This window comes from Delphinapterus leucas, chromosome 5 (genome assembly GCF_059928025.1).
Source record: "Delphinapterus leucas isolate spDelLeu-1000000601 "Yukka" chromosome 5, BTC_Dleu_Yukka2, whole genome shotgun sequence".
NCBI lineage: Eukaryota > Metazoa > Chordata > Mammalia > Artiodactyla > Monodontidae > Delphinapterus > Delphinapterus leucas.
In genome coordinates, this window is record NC_143133.1 from 4474483 (window position 1) to 4487275 (window position 12793).

The following is a 12793-nucleotide window of genomic DNA, read 5'->3' on the forward strand; positions in this document are numbered from 1 at the left end:
TGATGCAACAGAAAGAGAATTCCACTGACAACAGCAAATGCTGGCGAGAACGTGGAGCAACAGTAACTCTCGCTCACTGCCGGTGGGAACGCAGAATGGTGCAGCCACGTCGGAAGGCAGTGTGGCAGTCTCTTCCAAAACTAAACATACCCTTACCATTCCATCCAGCAATCAGGCTTCCTTGGTATTCACCCAAAGGAGCTGAAAACTTACTTCCACACAAAAACCCGCACACGCATGCTTAACAGCAACTTTATTGGGAATTGCCAAAACTTGGAAGCAACCAGTATGTCCTTCGGTAGGTGAAGGGATAAATAAACCGTGGTCCATCCAGACAGTGAGTGTCATTCGGCACTAAAATGAGATGAGCAAGCAAGGCACTGAAAGCCACGGAGGAACCTTAAATGCATATCACTAAGTGAAAGAAGCCAATCTGAAAAAGCTGCGTACTATATGATCCTGATGATGGAAAAGATAAAACTATGGAGGCAGTAAAAAAAAGCAGGCACCGGGGGTTAGTGGAGAGGGAGGGATGACGAGACAGAGCAAACAGATTTTTAGGGCTGTGCAGCTACTCTGTCTGATCCTATAATGGTGGATACATGTCATGACACATTGGTCCAAACCCACAGAATGTACAACACCAAGAGTGAACCCTCGGGGCTTCCCTGGTGGCGCAGTGGTTGAGAGACCGCCCGCCGATGCAGGGGACACGGGTTCGTGCCCCAGTCCTGGAAGATCCCACATGCCGCGGAGCAGCTGGGCCCGTGAGCCATGGCCGCTGAGCCTGCGCGTCCGGAGCCTGTGCTCCGCAACGGGAGAGGCCACAACAGTGAGAGGCCCGTGTACCGCAAAAAAAAAAAAAAAGCGTGAACCCTCACGTAAACTATGGACTTTGGGTGATAACGATGTATCTATCGGGTTGGCCAAAAAGTTTATTCGGGTTTTTCCATAAAATGTTATGGAAAAACCAGAACGAGCTTTTTCGCCAACCCAGTATCAATGCAGGCTCATTGACTGCAACAAAGGTACCACTCTGGCAGGGATGCTGACAGTGGGGGTCTGCGCAGGTCCCGGGGGAGGAGGTATATGGGAACTCTGCTTCATGCTGCAGTGCACCTAAAACTGCTCTAAAAAATAAAAGTCTACCTTTTAAAAAGCAAATATGTTGATTAAAATCTATATTCACACACACACACACAAAACAATGAAGCAGCATTGAAAACAATAAAGTAGTCTCTATGCACTGAAAAAGAGAGGACTTCCAGTCTCCTATGGCCACATCTGGCCTCCAGCATCTGTGCCCACACACTCTGCTCCGCCACCTGTCTATCCAGATGATGCCACCCGGCCAAAGCCAATTTCTCTATTTGAGCCCTAGATCCCACTCCAGCGGAGGCAACTCAAGGACAAGGCTCCAGAATTCTCTACTGTCTCTGATATGTTCAACTTCTACTCTTTTACTTCACAGTAAACAAAAACAGTAACAAAAACAAAAACAAAAGGATTTCTCCAATCTTAAAAAAGAAGCAAGCTCACACCACTTCTTCCTCCAGCTATCACCCCCTTTCTTTGCCCCCGATGCAGCTAACCCACCAAAAGAACTGTCTGTGCTCGCTGCTTCCAGCTTCCCTCCTCCCATTCTCTTAACTTTGCTCCAGCTATGCTTGGCCCTGCACGGCTCCACTAGAACAGCTCTGGCCAAGGTCCCTTAGCTAAAGTCACTTGTCTGTCCTCATCTCCCCTGACCCTCGAGCACCCTCGGCCCAGCCAATCACACCCCACCCCTGACGCCCCGTCTGGTCTGCGCCTCCCGCGGGGTTCCTCCTCTCCGCAGGCCTCTCAGCACTCCGTGCTCGTTCCTCTTGGTGACCTCACCTTGTCCCAAACCCCCTACAGTGCCAACAACTCCAAACTCGCATCCCTGCTCAGATCCAGCTCCCCAGGTCCAGACTCCTCCGTCACCACCTACAGCAGCCTCCAGGCCCGCACGGGGCGTGGTCCCACTGACCTCAGCCCCCTCCTCACTGCTCGGCCTCTTCGCTCACCGGCCTGAGGCGCTCCTCCCCAGGCATCTGCTCTGTGAACTTCCTTACCTGCTTCAAGCCTTTGCTTAAACCTCTCCTCTTCATTCACCCGATGGGCACTGCTTCGGTGGGCAACCCTGGCCTGCCTTCTCCAGTGCCCCTGCGCCTCTTGCCACCTCTACTCTCTCTTTTTCCGCCCAGCACTCATCACTTGTATATTAATGGTGATTATTATCTGCCTCCCCCACTAGGATGTAAGCTCTCCGAGGACAAAGGTCTTTCTTTGGCCCACAGATCAATCCCAAGCACCTAGAAGAGTGCCTTGGCATGTGGTGGCTGCTCAGTAAATATTTCTGGAAAGAACGCAGGATGAGAAACATACGTAAGGACCTAGCTCAAGGCTTGGTACACTGCAGGCACTCAATAAATAAATTACTATGGCTGCGACTTGCTGCCAGAAGAAAACAAACAAAGCCTAGCAAAGCACAGGGAGGCAACGCACCCTCAACAAACCCAGCTGTCCCTTCTGAGCACAGCTGTATCGCCGACAGACGGGCTCTCCAACAGTGCCTGCGGCGGCACCCAACCTCCCCCAAGTGTCCAGCACAGACGGCCAGCCTCCTGCGGCTCCCGTCACATGCCGGCAGGGGCCACTACCTGCCGCGCGTCCTCTCCGCACTCAAAGGACAGCCTCAAACTGACCCTCACCTGGAGCGAGAGAAACATCCCTAGTCAAGGTCACCGATGGCCTCCCAGCTGCCTAAACACCAGTGGGTGAGAACTGAGCTGGGCAAACAGGGGTCAGAAAAGAAGTGCAGGCATTCCGTAATCAAGGGGGCTGAGCTACTGAAAATCCATCTGGTACAAGAATTCACATCGGAGGCGCTGAAAACCCTGGGGTGCAGGTTTCAAAACAGGTTCAGAAGCCCCAGGGTAAACGTGTGCCTGTGAAAACAAGGCACACAGAAAGGGCAACACTCGGAAAACGGAGACGCCTCACAGACCTTTCGTTAGGGACGTCGGAACCACCCTAGCAGGGTCCTTGCCTGCTAGAGCTCCCCTGCTCCTCCGCGCTCAAGGCCAAGGCGGCGCCTGGCACTGACCCTGCTCTGCCGCAGCCCCCCACACCCCCGCCGCGAGCCAGCAAGCCTCGGAGCTGACCCCAGCCCTGAGGAAGTGCCACGGCCCTGCCCCCCCCAACCCACCCGGCTTAGTCTCTGCTCCTCCGGCCTGCAGAGTCTCCACCTCCTCTCCTCCTGCCCTCCCTGCCCAAGTCCCCCTCCCCTTTCTGATCGCGACACACATGTGACAAGGGGCAGGGCGGTGTCTTCTGTAGAAAGAGCAGGGACTTCGGAGTTGGACAAGTGAAAGGTCACAATCCCTACTCGAAGGGCTGTGAAACAAACGCCTGAGGGAGAGTGAAGTGCCTGGTGTGTGCTCAGAACAGGGCAGCTACTCCCTCCCCCAAGGGGAGCCCCTCCGCTAACCAGGTTCAACCCTCTCTTGTCAAGGCAGTCACCAGCTCCTGGGCAGACCTGCATCTTACTGTGTGTGGCTCTTAACGTGCTCTGAGTGCTTTGAGCCTGAATGTGGGTCCTAAAGGCCCCGCCGAATATGAGCTCCTGCCCACCTTTCCATCTCCTCTCCCACCTCTGCTCTCCATCCTGAGCACCTCCTGCTACGGTGCTTTCCCAGAAATGCTGGGCTTTTCCCTGCTCCTGTGACGTTGACAAAGAAACACTGTCTCAACCTTGTGCACACGGAAGACACTTTTGAAGGCCTGCTAGCGTGTCAGCCCTGTATTTCTTTCTGGACCTCCCCAGGGCATTTGCTGCTGTGCTCGTATCTCTTTCCAAACCCTCATCACACGGCACAGTATAGGGATTTGCACAGCCGCCTCCAGCTGTGTCTGCCCATCTTCGTATCTTCTTGCCTGGCGCTTGAGCTCGACACCTTGATCAGGCCCCTCCTTTGATTTTCACAACTCAGAGGAGGACACCCTCAGCTCATTTTGCAGACAAGGACACTAAGCCCCAGAGAGGCTGAGTGGATGGCTTACCCAAGACCACACGCCAGCAAACAGGTAGATCAAGAGAACACCAACCAGCGCTCCGTCCAGGTATCACAGCGGTGCATGTGTGTACACATACACACACCCCAGCAGCTCAGATACACAGCAGGTGTTTTCTGTATATCACTAATGCCAGGTCAAAGTCACCAAGAATATTGGCAAGCACATTTTACAGAAAATTCACAGTTACAATGTTATACCTCAATTCACTGATGCTAATTCTAAAATGGTCAAAGCAGTAGAAAACTACAGTCAGGCAAAAAAAAAATAAACAAATAAATAAATTAGACATTAATATGCCTGCCATGTGCTGGGTGCTTCCCATCCATGTACATTTATTTCCTCCCCATTTAATCCTTTGAAGCATGAACTTATTTCTGTTTTCCAGAAAAGAAACCTAAGTTCAGAGTCCCAAACCCCCTATCATCTTTGCATCCCTTGCTAGCTACTTAACCACCTCTTGCCTCAGTTTCCTCACCTATAAATGAGAATTATTACGGTACTTCCCTGCATCCATCAGCTTTCAGTGCAGCATACAGAACCCACTCTAGGAATTTTAAGCAGAAAGGGATTTAACTCAAGGAATTAGATGATTTCAAAATCGTTGTAAGGGCTGAGGTAGGTGCCTCTAAACTGGGCCCTCCAGGAACGGCTCCCTGAACAACACAGAACTGACGCACCAGGGGAGCTGCCACATCTGAACTGCCACTGGAATGGAATGCAACAGGATCAGGAAGCCACCACAACTCCTCTCAACCCTGGGATGCAGAACGCAGCCACCTCCTGCACCGCAGCTGCCTCTACACATTCGGGAAAGGGACACAGGGAGGATGCTGCAGGGAAGCCTCACATCTCTATGACATCACTAAACAGCAGAAAACAGCCAAAAGGGGAAGAAACATGGTCTCCGCCTGACCTCGGCCTCAAATCTTTCACAAACGGGACCTAATTCATGCCTAGAACCCTGGCTGCAAGCATCTCTGGGAAACACACATTTTTAACTCTCTGGCTCCACAGTGCAGGAAAGGCCCCTAGAAGGATGAACAAGCCAGCCCATCGAATCTAACACACGGCACTCCCTCGTGTGGCAGTTGAAGATTAAACAAGGTGACCCCTCAGAAGTGCTGAGAATGGCACCCGGCAGGCACTGGACATTGTCTGTTACTCCCTGTGCCAAGGGCTCTGGCTGTCACGTGTCTCTGAAGTGCGTCCACCCTGTTGGTAAGCTAACTCACCTCCCTAAAAAGAAAGCAGGGGGCAGATACGTTCCTTAGCACTGCTCATGTTGCTTTTCAAATGGTCAAACCCCAAATGCCTAGATCAGTACAGGAACTAAAATTTTAGTTGAGCACTTTCCCACTGAGTCAAAGTGCCCGTCTAAAGATTTATTTTTCTTAAGCCAGTGGTTTCAAGTTTTTTCACACTCCCTTTTTAAAAAAGTGAAATCTTATGGGAAACCCAACAAAAGCAGAGAGCAGGGCCAGGAATCCAACCTGCTCATACTGGGTATGTGCTCTGCCCAGAGCCTCACCTGGAGGATGTGGTTTAACCTCCACATCAACTCTTCACAAGAGGCACAATTAACCCCCTGTCACCCAGTACACCCTGGGGACTACAGAGGTTATTAAGGAAGTTTCTTGAGGTCACACAGGTCAAAAATGGCAGAGCTGAGGTTCAAACCTGGGTCTGAGCACCTCCGGCTCTGAACCACCAACTCCTCTGTCTCTATCTTTGAATTACAACTCAGTGCCAGGGCGAACCAGACACAGACTGTGCCCACAAGGACCTCTCAGCCAGGTCGGGAAGCGGACCGGAAAAATGCTTCATTACACTCCTTTAAACACACCCAGGGGCTCCACAGCTCCCAGCCGTCCACAAGCTGTTCCCTCTGCCCCACGTCTTCGCTTGGCGAGCTCCTTCTCACCCTTCAGATGCAGTTCAAGCATCGCTTCTCAGCAAAGGATACTCAGGTCATCTCCTCTGAGAGCTTAATAAAGGGCTGCACAAAAGAAGGTGTAAGTGGTCAAAGCTAATTACTACCTTCCAGCCCGGAGCAGGTGAGTAGCCTTAAACCCCGGGCTTCACAGAAATCCCAGCCCTACCTCCTGCGGAAAACAGGCATGTTACTGAATTCCTCTCATATTTGCTGTCCAGCTTTTTAGATAAAGGCTCTTACACTACACCGGGCTCAGAGGGGCCCTGAACACAGTCCCTCTCTTCTATATAAGATGAGGATCCTGGGCTTCACTGGTGGCGCAGTGGTTGAGAGTCCACCTGCCAATGCAGGGGACGCGGGTTCGTGCCCCGGTCCGGGAAGATCCCACGTGCCGCGGAGCGGCTGGGCCCGTGAGCCATGGCCGCTGAGCCTGCGCGTCCGGAGCCTGTGCTCCGCAATGGGAGAGATCACAACAGTGAGAGGCCCGCGTACCGCAAAAAAAAAAAAAAAAAAGATGAGGATCCTGCTTAAAATATATTACATCAGTGGAAGATAGCCAATATTTTATATTAACTTTTTTTTTTTTTTTAGTATTTATTTATTTGGCTGCACCGGGTCTTAGTCGCAGCACATGGGATCTTCGTTGAGGCACGCGGGACCTTTAGCTGTGGCACACGGATCTTTGGTCGCGGCATGTGGGATCTAGTTCCCTGACTAGGGATCGAACCCAGACCCCCTGCATTGGGAGTGCAGAGTCTTAGCCACTGGACCACCAGGGAAGTCCCTATAATAACTTTAAATGGAGTAAATCTATAAAAATATTGAATCACTGAAACTAATATAATATTATAAATCAACTAGACTTTAACAAAAAATATACATATGTATACAACATTAGTAAATTTCCTTCAAAGAAGCAATTAAATACCAACATTTACAACCTGCTAGCTCAGCAGTCCTCAACAGTTGGGAGATTTTGCCCATCTCCCCACCCCAGCCCTCCAGGGACATTCGGCACTGTCTGAGGATATTTTCGGTTGTCACAATTGGAAAGATGCTACTGGCATCTAGTGGGTAGAGGGCAGGGATGCTGCTAAACAGCCTTCAATGCACAGGACAGCTCCCACCACAAAGATTCACCCCTCCCCAAATGTCAACAGAGCCAAAGTGGAGAAATCCTGATCTTTTTCAATCCTGGATTGATCAAAGTAAAGCACAATATGGGGATAAGAACTAGAGAAAGCTTTAGAAAACATATTTTTTAGAAATGATAATATTTATGTTAGAATCACTGATAGCTACTACTTACGGAGGGCCAGGAAGTGTGCTAGGTGCTTCACCTATTTGATCTCTAACCTTGCACAGTAGTTTTATGCCCCATTTAAGGCTCAGGGAGGTGAAGTAACTTGCCCATGGTCACACAGCTATTAAGTAGGACAGCTAACACGGAACCCAGCCAGCCCAACTCCTGAACCAGTGCTCCTGACCTCGGTACCCCCAACACGCACGTGCGTGCGTGCACGCGCGTGCACACACACACACACACACAGCCCCATGTCAAGACTCGTGCCCCCCACCCCTGCAGTGTGTGTCCATCTCCCCCACTGGAGGGAGCTCCTTACGGGCAGGACTATCTCTAAACTCAGGGTGGAGTCTCCACAGGAGGTGCTTGCCGCAGCCTATGTGAAGGAGGCGCCGAAGGCACAAACGGAGCTGGGCCTGGGCTTCCGCGGGGCAGTGGCCGGGCTCAGCCAGCCCTCCTGGCGCTCCTCTGCTCCTGACTCGTCCAGGCCACCCTCATCAAGCAGTCAGGTTCACCAACAGGTCTGCTCCCTCAGGCTCCAAGTTCCCTGACCACCTCCACTGCTTCCTCTGAGCCCCATTCTCCTAGACCGGCCTTCCACAATGCCGCCCACACTGCTTTCTACAACCCAGAAGTGGACTCGGTGAGGACAAGGACAACAGACAGGCACGAGGGTCAAGGGAGTCGCTGGGTTGAGGGGACAGAGTGGAGACACAGGATGACTCAGAAGCCTGGGCTGGGAACCACGAAGGACCAGCTCCAGCCGCAGCCCTGCCCTCAACAAGAACTCACACGGTCCACCGTCCTCGAAGTACCTGCTGTGTGCCAGGCCCTGCCTATAAACTCACCTGTAAAATGTTTAGTGGGTTCCAGACATTTTTGCACAGAACCCCCCATTTTCCTCTCAAAGGAATTATGGACTGAAACTCTTCTCTAACACTTAAGACTCCAGGACAAAAAATTCACTACACTTGGCCCACGATATCACACATCTTGATTCACTTGTCATTAATATGCCACCTGCTTCCCAAAGGTACTTAATAATGGCTCACAATAATAATGTCACAGTCATCAAAACGAGGGGAAGGAGATAAGAATTAAGAAATAAACAAAGAGGAGACATTTGATTTCTGTGGCACAAAGCCGAGAAAGATTTTCAAGAAACAATCTGCAGTAATTGATGGTGTTTCCTTTCAAAGGAAATGAGGCTCCAACACAGACAGTAAGACAAAGGCAAGCAGACAAAGCAAGAGGCAGTCACGACCATCCCAACAAGCAACTGACGCTGCAACTTCACTCTGTCTGGGTCCGTACTAAGGTCCACACGTGTGAGCCCACTTCGTCTCCCTGACCACCGCAGGAGTAGGCCTCATCATACCCATTTTGTAGATGATGAAGCTGAGACAGAAAGCAAATGACGATGGGAACAATGCAGGTAAGACTACAAACACAGTATCAATAAATCAACAACACAATAGGCATCGTGTGCTAGGCTATTTACTAATGCTACTTTAGAGATGAGAAAGCTCAGAGAGGTGAAGTAACTTGTTCAAGGTCACACAGCTAGAATGTGGGTGCAGATCTGTTGAATTCCAAAGCTAAGTTCTTTCCTCTATGCTGTTTCCCAGCCACCCCCATTTTCGAGCAAGGTTTCCCAAATTTGCCAAGAACCTCAGATGATTCTAAAAACCTGTCTCCAAAGCCCTTCCCCTGAGATTCTGATCCTGGAGTTCTGGGATGGAGCCTGAAGAGCCGTATTTAACAGGCACCCAGGCGGTATTCATCAACAAGCAAAGTTGAAGACACCGATCTGAGCGAAGGGAACAGTTCAGCCACACAGATCTGATCTGCAGCAGCACTGTTTTAGGGCTATGGCCTCAGTGAGGATCGTGGATCTCCCCCACGGTTCTTGGGTTTCTCCCACTGAAGGCAACCGTGAAGTCACTGAGTTCTGGGGCCAGGAATTCTCCTGGGAGTAGCACAATACCTGTCTGCGGGTGCATCAGAGAGAAGAGGTGCCCCATAAAACCACAGCCGCAAAAAAAAAAAACAAAAAACCACAGCCGCCATCAGAGAGCTTCTCACTCAGGACTGGTCTCGGCTCATCCAAGACGACCCCACCGTCAGACGACGAGTGAGCCAAGGCAGCCGTAAGTGGACGTGCGCGCCCACAGCCGCAGAAGCCCCGGCTGATTCAAGCCAGCACATCCACCACCTCGAAGGGACACCCGTACCGCCAAGTGTCCAACACGGGCTCCGCTACAGGCACAGACAGGGGCAGCCAGGTGGACCACGGCGGCGTTCCTACCTGCCAGGCCCTGGGCCCAGGCCCTCCAGAGAGCTGCTGGGGAGCAGACGGCCCTTCTGTACACAGTCTCCAGGGCCCTCGGCCCTTCCCTGCGGCACTCCACAGTTTGGGAGTTCACGTTTGCCTATGTGACTGACTGATATGTCCACTTCCACCACCCCCAGCCTGCAAGCCCACCCAAGGTCAGTACCGAATTACTCCCGTATTGCCTGTCAAGGGCAGAGCCCAGGACGCAAACACAAAACACTTGTTGAACGGAAACACGAGGGCACAAAAAAGAGGCTGTAGGAAGGGCTGCACGGGGCTTAAGGTGAGACACAGGGATGCCAGCATCCCGGTTCGGTGCCTGGGGACAGGGTACCACGGGGAGTGGGGTGGATGGCCTGGTCCTAACACAGGTGGGAACGTGTGTGGCCGCAGTGCAGTGACAGCACACATCTCAGAAGCAGGCCCAGGGCCAGAACACGAACAAAAGAGCACAGCCAGGCAGGAGCACAAGGCACGCGTCCAGGGGCACCCAGAAACACCAGCCCTGGGTTGTGCCAGCGGAGGCTGGAGTTACTAAGACCGATATCACCCTCGCCAGCACCCTCTGCTTGGCCCAAGAAACTCAAGTTATCAGCATAAAGGGCCCTTCGGAGGATAAAGCTGACAAAGGCTGTTGATTTGGTAACAGTGGCCACTTACAGGTCGGCCTCAGCCACAGCAGGTCAGAGGCCAGGAAGTGACAAGAGACTGTGCGAGTGACAGGGACACAGAAGTGACAGCCAGCAGTGAGGAATCGAACAGCAGAATCACCAGTCCTCCGCACAAGTCCACAGGACTCTGGGCTACTGGAAACGGCATAATTATCTGTATGACAGTGTCTGCTCTGTGGGCAGGAAACACAGGACACACTGCAGACAAGAACAACAACGCAACTGGTCTGAACTGAATAACCTGGCTCTTCTAGAGAGATAAAGACGGCATTACCTTGTAAAGAAGTTACTAAATGGTCCCAATATTTTCAATTTCCTCCCCTCCTCAGTTTCATCAACACAGTCCTGCTGGCGTAGGTCACGGGTTTCCTTGATGGAGCTCAAGGTGACATCAGTAAACTGTGGGTCATCGTCATTCTCCAGGGTCACGATGGCACTGGAGCTGCTCGTGACCACGAGGTCCAAGATGTCCTCATTGCTGACGGACAGCGTGGTTGACAGCTCTGTGCCGAGACTGGACACGCTGCAGACTGAGACATTGTCGCTGCGGTTCAGGGTTTTGGAGGTGGGGCTGTAGAGCTTCACTGAGTCATAGCCTGTCCTGGGAAACGTGGAGGACTTCCGCACACTCTGTTCCCGCTCGGCACTGGTGGGAGCTGGTGGCGCATAGGAAGGCAGTGGGCACGCGCTCTGGCAGGCTCGCTCAGGGATGATCTCCGACTCGGACTGTTTCCTCTTCACGTGGACCACGCTGCAGGGGACAGGTTCCGGGTTGCCGATCTCTAGGGTAGGGATGCCTGAGTCCACCGATTGAAGGCTGTGCCGATCTTCTAACGCACCAAGTTTCAGCTTGGGCTCGTACTCAGGCAACGAGAGGGATCTGGGTGCCTTGAGATTCAGGGGTTGCAGGTTCTGAACGCAGTTTCCTGGTCGACCGTCCAGAATGCCCACCAAGGCTACGCCATTTGTAGTGGTGGAAAGGTTTCCATCAGTCATCTTGGTCCACGGAAAAACTAGAAAAAACACCAGAACGGAAATCAGGACAGTGAATATAAAAGCCAAAGATGCAATTCCTCTGACGCACGTTCAAATGTTCTGACACCCCTTTTAAAAGAGGAATCCTTGAAACAAGCCCTACATACACAAGTTTTAATTCAGGGCCAGAAGCTAGAGTTTTAACGTATATTATCATGATATAAAACAACAGGGAGATAATTCAAACAAAGGATACACCTAGGGTAAAAATATATAAAATTACCATCTTTATCATCCCCATCACTGCCCCCAGTCACATCTGTGATCCTCAGGACAGCACTGGGAGTGTGAGGGCTGTGCCGGGCAGAGAGAAGGGGTTTTGTTTTCCATGTTTTTTTAGATGATAAACAGGATACCTCTGTGAAAAGTATGTGAATTCATAACCCATACATAAGTCAAGGTTCAACTTGTTCTGAGACAGCACGGAAATCGAGACGCCTTCATCATGACAGAAAAGAAGATGAACTGTGTATGCCATGTGCAGTGAGATTACCCCAAACACATTCAAGTTAGCCATGGGTCTCCACAATGTTTTAGTCACCTTACTCAGGTCTACAAGGCGGGGCATATTATCCCCTTTACCATGGAAGAAACTGAGGCTCAGGTCAAGAAACGGGTCCATGGGACTTCCCTGGTGGTGCAGTGGTTAAGAATCTGCCTGCCAATGCAAGGGACACGGGTTCGAGCCCTGGTCCGGGAAGATCCCACATGCCACGGAGCAACTAAGCCCGTGTGCCACAACTACTGAGCCTGCGCCCTAGAGCCCGTGCTCTGCAACAAGAGAAGCCACCGCAATGAGAAGCCCGTGCACCACAACAAAGAGTAGCCCCCGCTCGCCGCAACTAGAGAATGCCCGTGCGCAGCAACAAAGACCCAAGGCAACCAAAAAAAAAAAAAAGAAAGAAATGGGTCCAGGATCACATTGTTATTTAGCCACGGAGCTGGGATCTATAGGACTGACCCCAAAATAAGCCACAGTAGTGGATGAATGGTGTAGTTTGGGGTTATAAAAACCCAGGTCAGAAGGCTGGCTCAGGGAAGACGGATGTTCAATAAAGGAAAAAATAAAGGCCATGAACCTGCAGTAAACACACAGGCCCTGCCTATGGCTCTCTGGCCTAAGACTGGGGTAGGAGGCGCATCAGCCTGGACAGCACAGTCCCCTGTGCTCTGAGAACCCTGGGGTTTGTTACATTACCTTCTCCTGTCCTTTTAAAACATCAAAAACTAAAGAAACCTGGTGGTGCCTTTAAATTTGATCCATCGAACAGAAACCACATACACAAGGGAACTTTGGGCTCAGTCCTTCCTGGGTTCTAATCCCAACTCCACTAGACTGCCTTGGGAGAATGAAATAAAGCGCCATGAGAAAGGCATTCAGCAGATGCGCCCCCACCGCAGGCGCTGTTAGCAGC

General features: G+C 51.5%; 1 protein-coding gene across 8 annotated transcripts in view; it reads right to left on the bottom strand.

Annotated features, from left to right (window-relative positions):
• Positions 1 to 12793, bottom strand: part of TBC1D14 (TBC1 domain family member 14) — a 105784-nt gene that overhangs the window by 84205 nt on the left and 8786 nt on the right. For all 8 annotated transcript variants that reach the window (XR_016393184.1, XR_004022311.2, XM_089911471.1 and 5 more), the window contains one exon: positions 10618 to 11356. Coding sequence is in view for 6 of the 8 variants with exons in the window: in XM_089911471.1 (XP_089767597.1) it covers positions 10618 to 11339 (722 nt within the window). In the remaining 2 variants the exon portion in view is untranslated. Of the gene's footprint in view, positions 1 to 10617; positions 11357 to 12793 lie in introns of those variants that run through there.